Source organism: Myotis yumanensis, unplaced genomic scaffold (assembly GCF_028538775.1).
Source record: "Myotis yumanensis isolate MYYU_CA2020_CCGP unplaced genomic scaffold, mMyoYum1.0.hap1 SCAF_10, whole genome shotgun sequence".
Lineage (NCBI taxonomy): Eukaryota > Metazoa > Chordata > Mammalia > Chiroptera > Vespertilionidae > Myotis > Myotis yumanensis.
The window spans coordinates 2261669-2280812 of NW_027223761.1; the positions used below are offsets into that span (position 1 = coordinate 2261669).

A 19144-nucleotide genomic window follows, 5' to 3' on the forward strand; every position below is an offset into this window, starting at 1 on the left:
TATATAAGAAACAGGAACAGGTAAACACACCCACTCCCCACACACACCCACACATACACTCACATTCACAAACGTACGCTGTGGTGGGCTGTGAAAAAGTCCACAAACTCTCCTCACCCCTGCGTGGATGCCCCTTTGCAATGTGACTTCACAGCTCTTGCCACCAAGAAGTGAAGTTGTAAAAAAAAAAAAAAAAAAATCATACTATGTTAGTACAGTTTTGGTAATATTATTATACCTAAAATCCTTTTTTTCTTGAAATATTAATGTTTATTGCATGTAATCCTATATAATAAAAGCCCAGTGATTGAACGGCGCAACAACCAGAACAACTGGTCGACCGGTCGCTATGATGCGCACTGACCACCAGGGGGCAGATGCTCAATGCAGGAGCTGTGCCCTGGTGGTCAGTGCGCTCCCACAGGGGGAGCACCGCCCGGCTGACCGGGATGAGCATCGCTCCCACAGTGGGCTGATCCCTGCAGGCCACGCCCCCACCAGTGCACGAATCCTGCACACTGGGCCTCTAGGATTATTATATTTAAGATCGTTTTTCTTGAATAATTGGTATTTACTGCATGTAACATTATTATATATAAAATCGTTTTTCTTGAGATTAAAACAAAAAATAGCCCTAACCGGTGTGGCTCAGTGGATAGAGCATCAGCCTGAGGACTGAAAGGTCCCAGGTTCGATTCCAGTCAAGGGCATGTACCTTGGTTGTGGGCACATCCCTAGTAGGGGGTGTGCAGGAGGCAGCTGATCAATGTTTCTCTCTCATCGATGTTTCTGACTCTCTATTCCTCTCCCTTCCTCTCTGTAAAAAGTCAATCCCGACAGAGCCATTCGCTTTGATTAATTTTGCTTTGGCCGAAGGTTCACGAGCAAATGTGACGAAGGCAGAAACGTGAAAGGTGCTTGAGCATCGGAGCGGACCCTCGTTCGCTTCTGGCAAGTCTCGTCCGCATCACATGAGCGAGGTTGGGCTGGCCCGGCCGCTGCACAATGCGGGGTGTGGCTGCCACACCAGCTGGCACAGGGTCAACTTCCCCATAGGTGAGGGCTCCGAGCCCAACGAGCCTGCCAACTGCCAGTCTCGTGGCTGAGGCCACTCTACACCGTCCAGCCCTCTGAACACGCTCAGGCTAACCTGTCCGGCTGGCCCTTGGAATATTGAGCAAACACAAATGCTGGTTGTTTTGCCCTAGCCAGTCTGGCTCCGTAGATAGAGGATGGGCCTGCGGGCCAAACGTTCCTGTGTTTGATTCCAGTCAAGGGCATGTATCTTGGTTGCAGGCTCCTCCCTGGCCCTGGCCCTGGCTCTGGTCGGGGCATGTGCAGGAGGCAACCAATTGATGTGTTTCTCTCACATCCATGTTTCTCTCTGTCTCTCCCTCTCTCTTCCACTCTCTCTAAAAAAATCAATGGAAAAACACCCTCGGGTGAGGATTAACAAACAAAACCAAGAAAACCCCAAGTGCTAGTTGTTTGCAGCCACTAAGTTTGGAGTGGCTTGTCAAGCAGCAAAGGCCAACAAACATGCAGAGAGCTCCGCGGGCAGGCTCTGGCCGGTGTCCCTGGTTGCTGGGGGGCGCGGATGAGAGGGAGAATTTGACTATTTCTGTTTGGACGCTTTGCATTTGGAACCAGATGAGCGTCCATAACATGTTCTAAAGGAGGAAATGCGATGGTGAAATGTTATAGTTGGAAAGCGTGGCTGGTGGAGAAGAGAGTTCCGGTTCATAAGTGGTACTTTCTGTTCTTACTTCAGGAGTGACCGAGCTGGAAATGAACAGATAGGGGGGGCCGCTGGGTTCCCTTCCTCAGACAGATCCGAGCTCTGTGTCCGCCGCCCAGGAACAGCCCGTCCTGTGGCTGGTGTCTGAGACAACAGCTCAGCCCCTTGTTCCCTCTGCTGTGGCCTCACCGAAGTGCTTCCAACCCTTTCTGAAGCCCTGAGGCCGTGAAGAATTGTTTTGTCCATACATGGTCGGTGGGGACCTCACCCCTAAGCCTGCATTCTCTCCACTAGAATACGGGGCTGGCTCTTTCCTGGCTATTGAAGAGAATGAGAGCCCGGGCTCTGAGCTATTCGGGTTTGACTGTGATAAACACTTGCACTGGCCCAGGGAAAGGAGGGGTTTGTGGCCTCACTAAGTTCCCGGAAAAGTGGGATCATCTAACCACGGAAGGTGGGGACGAAGGGCCTGGGGAACAAATGGATCCTGAAGGCTGCCAGGCCCTCCTGCCCTGGTTCTCTCTCTTTGCAGACCAGCTGGGTGGACAGGCTGCTGAGAACGGCTGTCTTAGATGTGAATTCTGGTTGTAAGGGCATCTGACACCTTCTAATCTCTGGAGCGGGGAGCTCAAACCCAGGAGGAAGGGCTCTGGCGGGCATGCCCACACCCCAGTGAATCAGCTATGGCCGGGGGATGGCGCTCAAGCAATCCCAGTGGCCGTGGGGCAGGAGCCATTTTTAGAAGAGGAGCAGGTTGCTTCCAGAAGAAAAGAAGGTGCTGGGCGAAACCGGCATCTGAGGACAGAAACGACAGGGGCTTTGGAGTCCAGACAGGCCTGGGCCCGCGTCCTGGTGTTGCCCGCGTCCTGGTGTTGCCCACGTCCTGGTGTTGCCTGCATGCCGACTACAGCCAGACTCTGGGCAGGCTGCTCATATCGCCAAGCCTCAGTGGTGTCCCCTGTAACGCCCACCCCGTGGGGTTGTTCTTAGTATTAGTAATAATATGTCTGCACGATATGGTACAGGCTTTCGCGCTGACATTTATTCTTCACTGTTTTATGCAGGACCGGCATGGAGGATATCTACCGTGGGCCTTTCTGCAGCACAAAAACTACTTGTGCAGCAGCCCTGGCCAGTAGCTCAGTTGGTTAGAGCATCGTCCTGATACGCCAAGGTTGTGGGTTCAATCCTGGTCAGGACACATACACGAGTCAACCAATGAATGAATGCATAAGTAGAAGAACACACCAATGTTTCTCTCCCTCTCTCTCTCTCTCTCCCTCTCTCACGCCAATAAGGACACATACCTACTTGGGCATAAAGTCTCAGAACATTAGGTTAGAAGATATGGTTTAGTCAACACGAGTGGTGATCTACAAGCTGCTACCAGGTATGATATTTTTCTAATGCAAAAATTAGAAAAATAAAGGGAAATGTAGAGTTTTCCATAAAACTAAGTGTATTCAATTGAAAAAACTGCCTTTTATTTAAAAATCATGGCCTGATTTTCGAATACTAAAATGTGTGTGTGTGTGTGTGTGTATCTCTATATATAAATAAAATGATAACAGAAGATGGTGGAGTTTTAAAAATATGCTTATCTGTCAAAATGAAACCTTGACAACCCTACACTGGTTCTCATGTTTCATTTACTTCTTCCTGAAAAGCTCAAAAGCACAAGAACCACTGATCTGACCACCTCTTCATTTTCTCCTAGAAAACAAACCAAGCCCTGCCTGGTCCCATGGCCTGCCCGAGTCCTAGGGCTGGAGAGCGGGTAGATAGAGACCATCTAGCGCTCTGACTCAAGGTGGGATTACACCCCATAAAACAGACGCTTCTCCACTTTTACGGTCTCTTTCGTTATTGTTTGTATAATACTTTATTCCTTAGAGCAGTTTTAGGTCCACAGCAAAATTGAGCAAAGAGTCCCCTCCCCCGCCACCACCACACACACAGCCTCCTCCCCATCAACATCCCCCAGCAGTGGCACATTTGTTATTCCTGATGAACCTATGTTGACTCATCAATACCACCCATTGTTTACATTAGAGTTCACTCTTAGCGTTGTACACTCTAGGGGTTCTGACACATGTGCAATGACATGCATCCACCACCACAGCATCATACAGAACAGCCTCACTGCCCTAAAAATGCCCTGTGCTCCACCTGTTCATCCCTCCCTCTCTATTAAGCCCTGGCAAACCATTGATTTTTTACTGTCTCCATAGTTTTTTTTGCCTTTTCCAGAATGTCATATAATTAGAATCATACAGTATACTATGTCCTGAATATGTGTGTCTCCCCCAAATTTCCTATGTTGAGACCTTATGGGAACCATGCCAGAGTACGCCGGATGTCCAAGGCCACTCTGAGCATGGGAGTCTTAATCGGAGTGTCCAAGGACTATACACAGGTGCGAGGACACGGCAATCTCACGGTACACTGCGCAAGCCTGCCCTTCCATAACTCAGATGATTGATGTTAGCATTTGGCGGAAAGCCTCTTTTGTCTACATAGCATTAGTTACTGAGGCTGCTGAAGCGAGTGAGCTCAGATGCAGCTACTCTGAGAGGCTGTGGGTCCAGAGGCAGTGCGTGCGTGGCTGTTCAGATAATGGCTGTGGACACAGAGGCTGTTGCTACTTTGTGGGAAAGACGTATTGTTAACTAGCCGGTGTGCGGCTACCTACTGTATGGGGCTTCACTTTGGAGAACTGCTTTGTCTAATGGCTCCTGGTTAGCAATGGCTACATGGCCACTAGCTCCTACGATAAAGACTCTCTTACATATCCACGACCTCTCATGGCTTCTTCTCCATTCTCGAATACCCGGGTCCCAGGAGGTCCAGCCCCTGGCAGAGGGGCGCGGACCCCACGATTAGCAAAGTCAGCAGTATCAGCACCTGTGCTCCCACACCTGGACCAGTAGGCAGGATGGAGCAGTGAATGCTTCCACCACTAGTGCAGCGAGCAGGGTTCAAGGGGGAACTTGATCTCACAGTTAGCGCTGTAAGCAGGATTTAGGAGTAAGTACCCCAAGAAGGTGCCCTGCTCTGACGGACCTAATCCTCAACGTGAGAGTGTTTAGATGTGGGCTTTGGGGGGTGATTAGGTCATGAGGGTGATTAGTGTCCTTAGAAAAGAAACCCCACAGAGATCCCCCCACCTTCCTCACAGGCGAGGTTCAGAGAGAAGACAGCCGCCTGGGAAGTGGACCCTCTCAGCAGAGACCCAACCTGCCAGTGCCCTGATCTCAGACTTCCCGGCCCCCAGAACTAGGAGGAGCACATTTCTGTTGTTCACAAGCCACCCCGTCGATGGTACCGCCACGGCGGCCCACGTGGCTTTTCACTTAGCGGTATGCATTTAGGGGTCCTCCCTGAGGCTGGAGAGCTCATTCCTTTCAGCACTGAAAAAAGTGTTGCCTGGATCTACGAGTCTGTTTGTCCATTCACCTGTGAAGAACACCCTGGTTGCTTTTCACAGTTGGTGCTTGTGAATAAAGCCAAACATTGGTTCTCACAGTGTAAACACGGGTGGCAGATTTGTGTGTGAACGTAAGTTTTCAATTCAACTGGGCAAATACGCAGGAGCTCAGTTGTGGAGAGACGATGTTGAACTTCGTAAGCAACTGCCAACGTGCCTGGTAGGTGACTGAACCACTTTGCATTCCCTCCAGCCACGCACGGGAATTCCTGTTGCTCACATCCTAGCCAGTATCTGATACCGTCCGTCGGTGTCTTGGGCTCTTGCCACTGTTGTTTTAATTGTCAGTTCCCCAGCGACATGTGACTCTGAGCTCCTCTTCGTACGCTGGCTGGCCATCTGTGTATCTTCTCTGTCTCTTGAAGTCTTTTGGCCATGTTTTAATCAAGTTGTTCGTTTTCTTTTTTTAAAAAAAATATATTTTATTGATTTTTTACAGAGAGGAAGGGAGAGGGATAGAGAGTTAGAAAGATCGATGAGAGAGAAACATCGATCAGCTGCCTCCTGCACATCTCCCTATTGGGGATGTGCCCGCAACCAAGGTACGTGCCCTTGACCGGAATCGAACCTGGGACCCTTGGGTCTGCAGGCCGATGCTTTATCCACTGAGCCAAACCGGTTAGGGCAAGTTGTTCGTTTTCTTATTCTTTCTTGCTTTGTTGATATATTTGACATATGACATTGTAGATATTTAAGGCAGCGGTTCTCAACCTGTGGGTCGCAACCCCTTCGGCGGTCGAACAACCCTTTCACAGGGGTCACCTAAGACCATCCTGCATATCAGATATTCACATGACGATTCATAACAGTAGCAACATGACAGTGATGAAGTAGCAACGAAAATAATTTTATGGTTGGGGGTCACCACAACATGAGGAACTGTATTTAAAGGGCCAGAAGGTTGAGAACCACTGATTTAAGGTGTACTACCTGACGATTTGGTATAATATATTGTAAAATTATGACCACAATAAGGTTAGTTAGCATATCCATCACCTCACTTTGTTACCTTTTTATGCATGTGTGATGAGAACATTTTAGATCTATTCTCTTAGCAACTTCCAAATATACAAGATAGTATTGTTAACTATAGTCACCATCTGTGCATTGGATACTAATCTTATAACCAGAAGTCTGTATCCTTTGACTAACGTCACCTACTCTCCCATCCTCCCCACCTCTGGTACCACCAATCTCTCTGAAAGCAACAAAAAATATATTTTAAAAATATGCTTATTCTGTCCACTCAGGAACAACCTACTTCACTGTGTACATTCTTTTTTATTTTTTTTTATTTTTATTTTTTAAAAAAATTTTTTTTTCAAAATACATTTTATTGATTTTTTACAGAGAGAAAGGGAGAGAGATAGAGAGTTAGAAACATCAATCAGCTGCCTCCTGCACATCTCCCACTGGGGATGTGCCTGCAACCCAGGTACATGCCCCTGACCGGAATCGAACCCGGGACCCTTCAGTCCGCAGGCCGACGCTCTACCCACTGAGCCAAACCGGTTTCGGCTGTACATTCTTTTTTAAAAAAAATATTTGATTGATTTCAGAGAAAGGTAGAGAGAGAGAGAGAGAAACATCAATGATGAGAAGCATTGATCCGCTGCCTCCTGCACGCCCCGCACTGGGGCTCCCTGGGCTTGAAGATGTGTGTTGTAAACATACACAATGAAACGGAACAGCCCTGCTCTCCTCGCTCCCAGCAAACACCACGGAGCACTTGACACTGGAGAGGGCGTTCATGGCCCCTGGACAACCGTGGCCGCAGGGAGAGCTCCTCTCCACCCACCTCCCCAAGCCCCCGGGGGTCCGGCCTGTCGGCCGCCCTCCCGCCCCGCCTCTGGCCGCCTGCGATCCCACTCCTGCCCTGGAGCCCAGGGCCGTCCGGTCCCAGGAGCCTGCACCGGAACCCCGCCCGCAGCGCCTCCTGGGGGCCAAGCCGCGCGTTGGACAGTGGATCCCGCGGCGCCCCCCCCCCCCCGCCCTCCCCGCCCTCCCCGCCAGTCCCCCCCCCCCCCGTCCCGAGCCCGCCAGGGGGCGCGCCTCCGAGCCGGCGACCCTCCGCCCCGGGGCAAGGCGGGGGTTCGCTCCGCGTCACGCGGCTCCGCCAATAGGAGCGCGCGCAGCGGGCCCGGGGGTCGGGCAGCGGGAGCTGAAAACCCGGCGCGGCGCTCGGGGGGCAAAGCGAACCGGTCCTCCGAGCATCCGAGCCCGACGCGCCATCCGCGGGTCCAGAGCTTGCGCCCGGTCCCTCCGGCTCAGCCGACGCGAAGCCGCCAGGCCCCATGGCCCCCGAGACGCCGGCTCCGGCCCCGGCCCCGGCCCCGGCCCCGCGCTACTTCACCTGGGACGAGGTGGCGCAGCGCTGCGGGCGCGGCCAGGAGCGGTGGCTGGTGATCGAGCGGAAGGTGTACAACGTCAGCGAGTTCGTCCGCCGACACCCCGGGGGCTCCCGGGTGATGAGCCACTACGCGGGGCAGGATGCCACGGTGAGCGCCGCGACCGGGACGCGGGAGGAGGCGGGGCCCGAGGTTCCGTGCGCGGGACAGGAAGCTTGGCTTCCAGAACCGAGCACCGACTCATTCCGGGGGAGCCGGCGGGGCCCGAGCGGACCCGCTGCCCAGGGATTGGGCGTCTGTGCGCACGGGGTGCCAGCGGAGGAGAGGCTGCGAACACGAGTGGGGATGGCGGCCGCCCGCTCACACCCACACAAAGGCCGCCGGCCCTGCGTGCGCCCTGCCTGTGGCCGCGAGCCCGCCGTCTAAAGGCGCGGCCGGCCCCGAACGGGGCTCGGCCGGGGCCGAGGGAGGCTGCCGGGCGCCGGGACGGCGGGGCGGCCGAGGCGCAGGGAGGGAGGGCGGGATCGCGGCCGGGGCTGTCAGCGGTGCTGGGAAGGGGGGCTGAGTGTTCGGGGCCACCCCGCGAGCGGGCGCCGGGGAGGGAACCGCTCGGGGTCAGGCCCAGGCCGGAACCACGGGCGCCCGCTGTCTTGGGAGCCCCGCAAAGGGTGAAGGCGGGAGGGTGGGTGGGGAAGGGGCCGCACCGCAGAAGAGGGCTAGCGGCTGCCTGTGCACTGCGGCGAGGACCCCGTAACGGCCCGCGAATCCTGTGCCGCTCAGCCGCAGGCGGACGGCTTTTTGCACCCCCGGCTGCAGTCCCGTGAGGCTACCCAGCGGGGTCAGTGCGCCCGGCCCGCGCCTTCCGCTTCCCCTTCCCCTTCTAGACCACCCAGCGCTCAGGCACCGGGCACCTCCCCGCTGGGTTGAAGAGCTGGGGTTCACCCTTGGGGACCCAGAGGTCGGACGTGCGCTCCGCCTGGTCCCCTCCCCTACATCCTCCTCCCCTCCCTCGCCCAGCGGCTGGCCCGTTGCTGTCTCCCCCTCCGCCCTTGCCATCAGCGCTTCCGTTTTGTCCAAGCGGAGCACCGGCGCTCCCAGGCGAGGGCCCACCTTCCCTCGCAGCCCGCCCGGGGGACAAGGCCAGAGTCTGCGCTTGTCCCCGTGGAGCCCAGACCGTGGCCGCGGGCCGAGGCCGTGCCGGCGCATGCGTAGGAGCAGGCAGTACCGCCGGTCCCGCAGGGGGATTTGGGGCTCCAGCTGCCGGCGATTGGTCCGGCTGCGTGGCGCCACCGCCGGCTCCGCCCTGGTTCCCGCCTCTCCAGTGGATCCCCCCGCAGCCTTGGGGCTGCCTGACCTGAGGACGGGGATCTTATCACCTAGGACCCGGGTTCCAATAACCAAATTAGCCGCAGGGTGTGATCAAAGCGCTAAGGAGACGGGGAGGCCCGATGGAAGGAAGGAGGGACATGCACAAGTTCCCCAGGTCCGATCTGGAAGCCTCGGCTCATTTTCCTGAGAACGCTGGCAGGGGGAGGGCTTAAGTCCCACCGAGAAGTGTCCCAGCCCCACCATCCCTTCCGTTTCTCACCAACACCTACAGTCCCCGCGTAAAAGCTGTCCTTGGAGACACGGGAGGAAAGGCCAGCCCAGGGAGGTCTTTCTGGCCCCCTCCCCCCCCCTTGGTGCAGTGCCTTTCTTACTGGACCACAGATGCTGGGTGGTCCCGGGCTGCGGACACCTAGACAAGGTCTGAGCACCCTCAGGGCAGCCGGCGGGGGCGGGGCGGGGGGGGGGCGGTCTGACCTTCGGCGCAGCCTCCATGCTGACCTGGGGTGGGAGCCCTCCCAGAGTCCGGGGCCAGGCTGGCTTCCTCACGGTCCTGCCTTCGCCCCACCTTTGCAGGACCCCTTTATGGCATTCCACATCAACATGGGCCTGGTGAGGAAGTACATGAACTCGCTCCTGATTGGAGAGCTGGCTCCAGACCAGCCGAACTTCGAGCCCACGAAGAATGTGAGTCCCTGCTTGCTGCCTGGAGACCCTGTGCTGGGGGCGGGGCAGAGGGTAGAAAGGAGGCCTAGACGGGACCCTGGGTACCAGCAGCCGGTAGTGCCTGGGGATCCCCGATTCTTCTGCTGCGTCAGTGGGTCACAGGCCCAAGGGAGCGGGGTCTCTGGGATCCATGGTTCTCACAAGGCCACCACCACGACCATGATCATCAACAGGAGACCGATTTTGAGCACCTGCTCCTAACCTCCTATCACCCTCAAGCACTTGCAGATGAGAAGACTGCGGCTCGGATAAGGGTTACACGGCCGTAAAGGGCAGCACCGGGACTTGAATCGATTCTAAGTTCCAGTGACCAGGCTCTTTGGCGGGATCCCATAGCCCCTCCTCCCACCATCCTCCCTCGGGCTTGTGGTGTGTTGATGGAAGACTGCACCTGCTACCTAGGTGTGGCGGGGAGGGAGGGGGCGGCCCGCGAGTACTGAGCCTTAAGACAGCGATTCTCAACCTGTGGGTCGCGACCCCTTTGGCGGTCGAACGACCCTTTCACAGGGGTCGCCTAAGACCATCCTGCATATCAGATATTTACATGACGATTCATAACAGTAGCAACATGACAGTTATGAAGTAGCAACGAAAATAATTTTATGGTTGGGTCACAACATGAGGAACTATTTAAAGGGCCAGAAGGTTGAGAACCACTGGCCTCAGAGGCCCCCGGTCACCAAGCGGGGTTGCGGTGCCGCTGGGGAGAATAGCAGCTTCCCCCGCTTCCCTCTTCCCCAGAAAGAGCTGACCGATGAATTCCGGGAGCTGCGGGCGGCCGTGGAGCAGATGGGGCTCATGAAGGCCAACCGCACCTTCTTCCTGCTGTACCTGCTGCACATCCTGCTGATGGACGCGGCCGCCTGGCTCACCCTGTGGGCCTTCGGGACGTCCTTCCTGCCCTTCGTCCTCAGTGCGGTGCTGCTCAGTGCAGTTCAGGTGAGGGCCCCCGGCTTGGCAAGAGCACGGCCGGCCCTGGCCAGTTTGGCTCGGCGGATAGAGCATCTGGCCTGCAGACTGCAGGGTCCTGGTTCGATTTCTGTCAAGGGCACGATCCCAGGTTGTGGGCTGGATCCCCTGTAGGGGGCGTGCAGGAGGCAGCCGATCAGTGATTCTCATCACTGACGTTTCTCTCTTTCCCTCTCCCTTCCTCTCTGAAATCAATAAAAACATATTTTTAAAAAAAGAGCCCGGCCATGCCCAGCTTCCCCAGGGAAGCTCCTCCCCTCAGGAGGCCTAGGTGCCCTCCCCGCGGCGGGCAGAGCTGAGGACAGGCGGGAGAACAGAGAACACGCGCCATTGTCTGTGGCTTCCGTCTGCTTGTTGGTCGCAGTGCGCCTTCAATCCTCTCCCTGCCGCTCCAGCGGCTTCTCCCAGGGCTCCCTTCTTCCTGGGGAATTTCTCCGGGAAATTCCTGTCAGGTTCTGCACAGCCCCAGGGTGCCAAGAACCAAGATCTGGTTTATCAGCAAAGCTTGGCTTCCTCCCGGCACAAGGCCACCCACGTGCTGGTGATGCGTGGGCTCTAACACTCTGCCTGGACGCATCTGCCAGGCCTGAGAGTGTCCCTCTGTCCTTCCCTGTGGTCTGGACGTTCGGCCCGTTGTAAGTCACAGGTCTCCATGACGGGCAGGGAAGGGAATGTGCTTGGGTCCAGCTTTCCTGTTTGTGCCACAGCCAACGGGAGGGCCGGGCTGGCCAGCTCCTCTCCTGGTGAGCTCAGTTAGGGGCCTGCAGCATCGCTGGCCGGCGGGTGAGGCCCAGAGGCTGCAGGTCGGTGGGAGGGACTCGGGGCCGGGGCGCGGCTCTCGACACTGACCTCTCTCGCAGGCCCAGGCTGGCTGGCTGCAGCACGACTTCGGGCACCTGTCTGTCTTCGGCACCTCTAGGTGGAACCACCTGCTACATCATTTCGTGATCGGCCACCTGAAGGTCAGTGGCACGGGGAGGGGCTTTCTGAAACTCTGGCTGATGCAGGACTACGAGGGGGGGGCCGCTAGGCTTTCACACTCATGCCCCCTTTTTTCCGTAGGGCGCCCCCGCCAGCTGGTGGAACCACATGCACTTCCAGCACCACGCCAAGCCCAACTGCTTCCGCAAAGACCCAGACATCAACATGCACCCCTTCTTCTTCGCCTTGGGGAAGATCCTCTCTGTGGAGGTGAGCCGGGGCGTGGGCGGGAAGGCCTGGGAGAGTGGAGAGCTGCCAACAGAGGGCTCGGGGTGCTCACAGTGCCGCCAGGGGGGCGAGGGAAGACACTGGGCCGGCTGCCCGGCTGCCCGGACGTTGTGGGAGGCAATGGGCTGCCCAGGGCAGAATCACCTGTTCTCCCGAGTGAGTTCCAATTGGCAGAACAGTTACTGTGTAAGGTGCCCCACGCTGCTGAGGACCCAAAGGGTAACCTGGGGACGGCTGTGCAAACACCCCCCTGTCCTTGAAAGTGACAGATGGCCCCCGTCGGGCGACCCCACGTGCGGCCCGCCGAAAACATTTGTTTTTTTACTTCAAAATAAGATATGTGCAGTGTGCATAGGAATTTGTTCGTAGTTTTTTTTTTAAACTATAGTCTGGCCCTCCAACAGTCTGAGGGACAGTGAACTGGCCCCCTGTTTAAAAAGTTTGAGGACCCCTGCAGTAGAGAGTGAGAAAACAACGCGAGAGTCTAAGTGGAAGGGAACCTTCTCACATCACTGCCTGTACTGCTGCTGCTGGCACTAGGGTGTTAGGAGATTCCTACCCGCAGACCTGGGACCCCCCCCCCCCCCCCCCCGCCCCCGCTTTTTTGGCCTGGTTCTGAGGTTGGCGACAGGCTGCCTGCTGGTATGTCAGTAAATGCCCGGCTCCTGCTGCTTGGGCGTGGCCACCCTCTCTGGCTGTGGCTTACCTGGGCATGGATCCCTGTGCCGGCCCGCCTTTGCCTCCCAGCTCTCCTGCAGGACAAGGGGTACAGAGGACCTACCACCCCAAAGAGAACCGTCTGGCTTCCCAGGGCCAAAGCATACGGGGGCAGTTATTAGGGTCATAAGGACAGGGCTCCCTTCCATGACTGTCGCAGGAGGAGGCCAGAGCTCTGCCCACCACCCAGCCAATGACACACGCTCCTCCCAGGGTCCCCTCTCAGTGTTGCTTGGGGTGGGGTGACCCATATCAGCAAGCCTTGCTTCTTTTTCCTTTTCTTTCTAAATAGATTTTTATTGATTTTAGAGAGGAAGGGAGAGAGGGAGAAACATGAATGAGAGAGAATCATGGATCAGCTGCCTCCTGCACGCCCCACCCTGGGGATCGAGCTCACAACCAGGGCATGTGCCCTGACCGGGAATCGAACTGGCGCCCTCCAGCAGCAGCAACAGCCCTGGAGTGGGCCTGAGCCGGGCCAAGGTCAAAGGGGGAGGGGAGCGGTGACTGGGCCGGGGGAGTTGATTTGTGTTTGCTTTTCTTCGCAGCTTGGGAAACAGAAGAAAAAGTACATGCCGTACAACCACCAGCACAAATACTTCTTCCTGAGTGAGTGTCCCTCCGGGGGCGTGCGGGCGGGGGCGAAGCATGTGAGGAGGGAAGGCGTCTGCCTGCCCGGGTCCTGGCATCTCAGGTAAAGGCTGGAGGAAGCACCACCCCCAGCAGGGCACTCCCCGCGGGGGAGCAGTCTGCCCTCTCCGCACTGAGCCTCCTGTTTGGTCAGGTTCCTCCAGTCCCACCCTGGCTTCCACCGGAGAACTGAATGGTCTGGGGGCCGGGGGGGGGGGGGCATCCCAATTAAAACCTCATGTCGAAACCTGTCAGAGACCTGGGTCAAGGTTTCTCAGTGGGGCATGGTCCCACCCAGAGACGTGAAGATGTGGCTGTGGAGGTTTGGGCCCGAAGAGGGATTGGAGGAGCTGTTGGAAAGAGGAGGAACATATCTGTCGTCTTAAGCTCTTTCTGAAGACGCCACATGCTCCCTGCTTTGAAACTCTGCTCTACAATGCTTCCAACCGGAGTTTTAAAGGAAGGGAGGAGGGTCCCAGCTGCCTGCTACCAGCCGTCCCCACTGGAGAAAGGGGGATGGAGAGGGTAGAGCAGGAACGTCCAGAAGAAAGGATGTTGGAAGGCAGGACACCTCAGGGGAGAGGAGCCATGGTAGGCGTGGTAATGTGGGGGTTGTGCAGAGAAGGGGCAACGCACCGGACACTGTCCCCCTCCTCAGCTCCCAGTGTTAAGGGAGGCACCTCCCCCCTCTCCACAGCTGACTGCTAGGCTTTGGGTTGGGTGGGAGTGAGCTTTCAGCCCACAAGGGAGCAGCAGGGCCCCCCATCCACGCACACGCACACGCACACGCACACGCACACGCTCCTGCCCCCTCACCTGCACGGAGGAGCAGCCAGGAACGCAGGGCAGCTGACGGCAGGGGCAGGCACAGGGTCAGTAGGAAGGCCCGGCAGGGGCAGGCACAGGGTCAGTAGGAAGGCCCGGCAGGGGCAGGCACAGGGTCAGTAGGAAGGCCCGGCAGGGGCAGGCACAGGGTCAGTAGGAAGGCCCGGCAGGGGCAGGGCTGTTGCCAGGACAATGGGGGAGTGTTAGCCGGCCCTTGGAGAGGCACAGGGGCAGAGCAGGTTGCCATTCCCACCCCGCCCCCTGCTGGCATCCTCTTGGGAGACTGCCTTCTGCAGACTTGCGTTCATGCCCACCTCCAGTGCCTGCTGGTTCCCAGGGACGGGGTGCCAAGGCAGCAGGGGCAACAGGAGGAGATGGCGGAGATGCTGGAGGCCATCCCTCCAGCACCCGCCTGCCCTTTAGTGACTTCGTGCTGCTCACACCTCCTCCGCGTCTCCGTTTCCTCCCCAGTTGGGCCCCCGGCCTTGCTGCCTCTCTACTTCCAGTGGTACATCTTCTTCTTCGTTATCCAGCGGAAGAAGTGGGTGGTGAGTCTCCTGGGCCTTTGTCCCCAGCTCCCGGGGGGAGAGGGGGGGAGGGCCCTCCAGGGGAACCCACAGAGGTTGACTCCAGGCCTGAAGTAGAGCAAGACCAGGTATAGGTCTCCCTTACCTGTCGGCGGGTGACTCGGACTCCCCCCCAGCGCCCTGTCCACTCAGCAGTCTCCCGAGGTCCTTGGCTGGGCTTGGCCAGGGGCAGGCTGGGGAGTGGGGAGGGCGAGTGGGAGGCGGCGCCCGCTCCCAGGACATTTCTGACGGAGCAGGTGGAGGGCGCCGGCGGAGGGCGCCGTTGACACCGGGACGAGGTTCAGGCAGAGGGGCCTGAGATTCCAAAAGGGACTGACGACACTCGGCTCGATAAGAGGCGTCAGAAAAGGCTCTGTCATGTGTGCAGCTGCCGCTGGAGGACAGATAGATGCGGGGGGAGGATGGCCTCTGAGCCGAGTGTCGGGGGAGGGGTCTGGTGCAGAAAAGCGATTGGAGATTGGCCCGGGCACCGCGTGACCTGAGCCGCGATGCTGGGGGACTTGCTAGCAGCACATGAAGGACGAGGCTGGGTTGGGAGGAGCGGGCGGCAAGGAGACCCTGTAGCCACGGCGTCCATGAAGGAACAGGCAGGGCGGCTGGGGTGCCACTAGGAATGGGAGGAAGGAGCCGTGGCGCTAGACCCTGCAGACAGTTACTGAGTGTTCCATCCAGTCGGGGTAGCAGGGCGGGGCCACAGCAGGTGAGTGCGAGGGGAGGGGGAGTGCTGTGCCGTCCTCACGCTCTGCCTCTCCGCAGGACCTGGCCTGGATGATCAGCTTCTATGTGCGCATCGCCCTCACTTACCTGCCGTTGCTGGGGTTGAAGGGCCTCCTGGGCCTTTTCTTCGTGGTCAGGTAGTGTCAGGCGGGGGCAGGGGTTGGCGGAGAAGAGATGTTGGGGGGAACCAGTCTGGCGGGGGCTGTGTGGGGCTCTGGGTGGCGGGTATCTCAGGCATTGGCCCGGGAAGGTGGCCGGGCTGGAGCAGGTCCCTGCGGGAGAGGAACTCTGAGCTCCGCTTGTCCTGTCTGTCTTATACCCACCAGGTTCCTGGAAAGCAACTGGTTTGTGTGGGTGACACAGATGAACCATATCCCCATGCACATTGACCACGACCAGAACAAGGACTGGGTCTCCACCCAGGTAAGGGACAGTGACCTGGAAGAACGAGGCTGACACAGCTAGGAAAAAACGGGGTGGGCAGAGACGCGGGGAGGGGACCGGGGAGCAGTAACACAAGTTCCGGCAGCATCGCCTCATTAGCTGGACGCTTCTCCTGCCACCATGTGGAGCGGGGTGACCGGGGACAGTCCCACAGCCCCGCCGCCCCTCCGCTGAAAGGGCTGGACTGGCCTTTGCATCTGGTACTCAGAGCCATGCCCTCCCCTCCCCCTCCAGCTCCAGGCAACGTGCAACGTGCACAAGTCGGCCTTCAATGACTGGTTCAGTGGGCACCTCAACTTCCAGATTGAACACCAGTAAGTAGACACCGGAAGCAGGGCCTTGGGCAGGGTCCGCGCGGGGAGGAGCAGAAGCCCTGACTGCCCGTTCTTCCCGAAGCCTCTTCCCCACGATGCCGCGACACAATTACCACAAAGTGGCCCCCCTGGTGCGCTCCCTGTGTGCCAAGCACGGCGTCGAGTACCAGTCCAAGCCCCTGCTCACGGCCTTCGCGGACATTGTTCAGTGAGTCTCTGAGCCTGAGGGGGTGGCTGGTGGGGAGGGAAGCGGGCAGGGCGGGGCGATAGGAAGGTCGGTCCCCCCCCCCGCCCCCCGCCCGTGGAATGGAGCCCCCCGAGGCCAAAGCAGGGCGCTCCGCGTGGCCAAGTCAGCCCTCTGCTCCTGTGTGCGGCCCAAGCTCTTTCTCAGATAGAGGGGAAGAGAGTTCACCTGGAAGGGAGGGGGCCTCAAGCCATGGACACGGGCTTCCAGACCTCTGCGAGAGTCCTCACTACCTCTCTGGTGGGTGGGTTGGCTTTGGGGCTCGGCCCTGCCCTGCCCCCCTCACCGTCTGCTCCCCTCTTCCCCCTGCAGCTCCCTGAAGGAGTCAGGGCAGCTCTGGCTGGATGCCTACCTTCACCAATAACAGCAGCCCCCCTCCTGGAAGAGGAGCCTCCGGAGCCAATGCAGAAGGAAGCCCCAGGGACAGGCCACTACAATCCTAACACCCAGAGGGGGGCGGTTTGAGATCAAGGCTCTGCTCAAACCCCTCCCCTTGACCTTCCAGGCAGATTTAGGACCCAAACAGGGAGGGGAACGTGCCAGCCCCGGGAGGAAGGGGTGGAGCTCTTGGGGCAGGGATGGGAGTTTGTTTCTTTTTTCTAGTGTCAGATGTAGGTGGTTGCTGAGCAGGAAGGTGTGAGAATAGGGAGGACCAACTGAGCCCAGGAATCAGGAAGTTTAGCAGTAAAATTCCACCCAGAAAGGGATGAACTCATCTTCCGGGTCCACTTCACTCTCCTTTGCAAACCTGAGGTCCGCAGGGTGGAGGGAGGTGAGCAGCTGAACCTCTGGAGCCAGACTTAGGAAGCATCAGTGCTTAGAACTCTTGAGGCCAGCCTCATGCAGTGCCTGGGGGCTCAGCTCACTCGAGCGCCACCAAGTCTGTGACCTCCAAGAGCCTCAGGTTCCCGGAGAAGCAATTCTGCACTTGTAGAAGCACGCAGGGCAAAGGCCGGCTGCGGTACGGAAGACATCTGGCCCCGAAGGATCCTGCTGACGTTGGTCCCGTGTTCCACCCAGAGTCCCAAGGGAGCATTAGGTCCTCGGTCCTGCTAAGCTTGCTGGCTTTGGGCCCAGGCTGAGCAAACCCAGCGAAGCTACCTGAGCCAAGCCCAGGGCCTCAAAGCGCCTCAAACGTGTGGCCTTCTCCTGAGCCTGGGCCAGTGTGGTCTCACCTGGCCAATAACGGACACACCGGTGACAAAGGCTCCGACGGTCACAGTGGGAACATGAGTGATCGCAAATCCCATGACAGCTGAGGAGACGGGCTGAGATGGAACAAGTCGCCTCCGGTCAGATTGTGGCAGAACTAACATTTGAACTCACTTTTGAAAAACTCCCAATGTGCCGAAACCGGTTTGGCTCAGTGGATGGAGCGTCGGCCTGCGGACTAAAGGGTCCCGGGTTCGATTCCGGTCAAGGGTGTGTACCTTGGTTGCGGGCACATCCCCAGTGGGAGATGTGCAGGAGGCAGCTGATGATGTTTCTCATCTCATCGATGTTTCTAACTCTCTATCTCTCTCCTCTCTGTAAAAAATCAATAAAATATATTTAAAAAAAAAAAAAACAACTCCCAATGTTTGCGTTTGTCTTAGTTTCATCTTCCTCCCACTTGGCCAGAGGTGTTTCCTGTAACCAGGCCCAGCATCGCTATCCTTTGGTACCTGCCAACTCTGTTACCACATCCTGACGGAGGAAAGCTGAGAAGTAAAGCAGATTTCGACCAAATGAAGGCTCCTCTGCGCATGTCCAAAGGACTCCCTGTGCCTGTTCTTGAAGCCACTGTACGTCTGTGGGTCTAAGCTCTTTCTGAACATGTTTCGAACATGAATCCCCACACAGCCTGCCCTCTGCATAGGCCCCTTGGGCAGAACGAGCATCAGGAAACCCAGGGGACAGCACAGGTGGACTATGGCCAGGAAAGGCCAGCCCTTCCCAGGGCGCCATGTTCAAACGCTAGAGCCTAGGCTTCTGTGCATCCCTCCTATGAGGCGGTGCCCTCACCCTTGAACTCATTTCTAGTCTGTGTACCTGGGTGGTCCCTGTGTCTGCTTTTTGCCTAAATCTTCCTCTGCAGGCACACGGCCTCAAAGCTGAACTGCAAAGCAATGCTTTTCTAACCTCCATCCTACTAGAACAGCAGTCTTTGAGCCAGCATATTAGAATATGCTAAATAAAAATTGGCAGACTTCTCACTGGTCTAATTAAACAGACATGAGATTAGCAAGAGAAAATAACCAAACTTAGCACCTGTGTATGGGAACCCAGCTACAAAGACTCCATAGGCACTGGAGGTTCGGAGGTAAAAAGGGGACGTGGATATACAAGCCGCTCTGAGCTAGGGATTAGGAAAATGCCTTGGGGCTTCAAAGGGTCACTGCAGGATAAGAGCAGACTACTGTTGTTTTTCTGAGAAAATAAAACTAATTCAAATGCAAAAAAAAGTTTGTCCCGACCTACAGAGATGTTATGAATGAAACAGCAACCTGGACCGGACTTCACAAAAGGAACAAGGAAGTGATGTTTAAAGCAGCTTCTGCAATTTACAAAATGGTGAATGCTCCAATGCTAGAATAGCAGCTTATCTAGTCGGGTGGGGATCATCCAGCCCAGGGTGGTATAAGCCCACAAAATCATTTGATCCGGTCCTGCCCAGGCACTAGGGGTGAGTTAATTAAGTGTTTGACCAAATATAGCAAGGCTGTTTTTGTTGTTAATCCTCAGAGAATATTTTTCCATTGATTTTTCTTTTCTTTTTTTTTTTAGAGAGGGAAAGAAACAATGTGAGAGAAACACATCGATTGGTTGCCTCCTGCACAAGGCCCTGACCAGGGCCTAGGTCGGGAGGAGCCTGCAACCAAGG

The 19144-nt window shown here is 56.9% G+C and overlaps 1 protein-coding gene across 1 annotated transcript; it reads left to right on the forward strand.

Moving 5' to 3' along the window:
* Positions 1-7373: 7373 nt before the first annotated feature.
* On the forward strand, positions 7374-17840 carry FADS1 (fatty acid desaturase 1). The gene is made up of 12 exons (XM_070427202.1): positions 7374-7723; positions 9476-9586; positions 10367-10564; positions 11455-11556; positions 11657-11785; positions 13069-13129; positions 14447-14523; positions 15319-15416; positions 15606-15702; positions 15958-16037; positions 16120-16245; positions 16594-17840. The coding sequence occupies exons 1-12, from the start codon at positions 7520-7522 to the stop codon at positions 16643-16645; spliced, it is 1335 nt and encodes a 444-aa protein (XP_070283303.1). The 5' UTR covers positions 7374-7519; the 3' UTR covers positions 16646-17840.
* Positions 17841-19144: the final 1304 nt, after the last annotated feature.

Coding starts and splice junctions, on each gene's coding strand:
- FADS1 (XM_070427202.1), top strand. CDS start 7,520: ATGGCCCCCGAGACGCCGGCTCCGGCCCCGGCCCCGGCCCCGGCCCCG. Junction 7,724..9,475: donor ACGCGGGGCAGGATGCCACG/GTGAGCGCCGCG, acceptor CCACCTTTGCAG/GACCCCTTTATGGCATTCCA. Junction 16,246..16,593: donor GCCTTCGCGGACATTGTTCA/GTGAGTCTCTGA, acceptor TTCCCCCTGCAG/CTCCCTGAAGGAGTCAGGGC.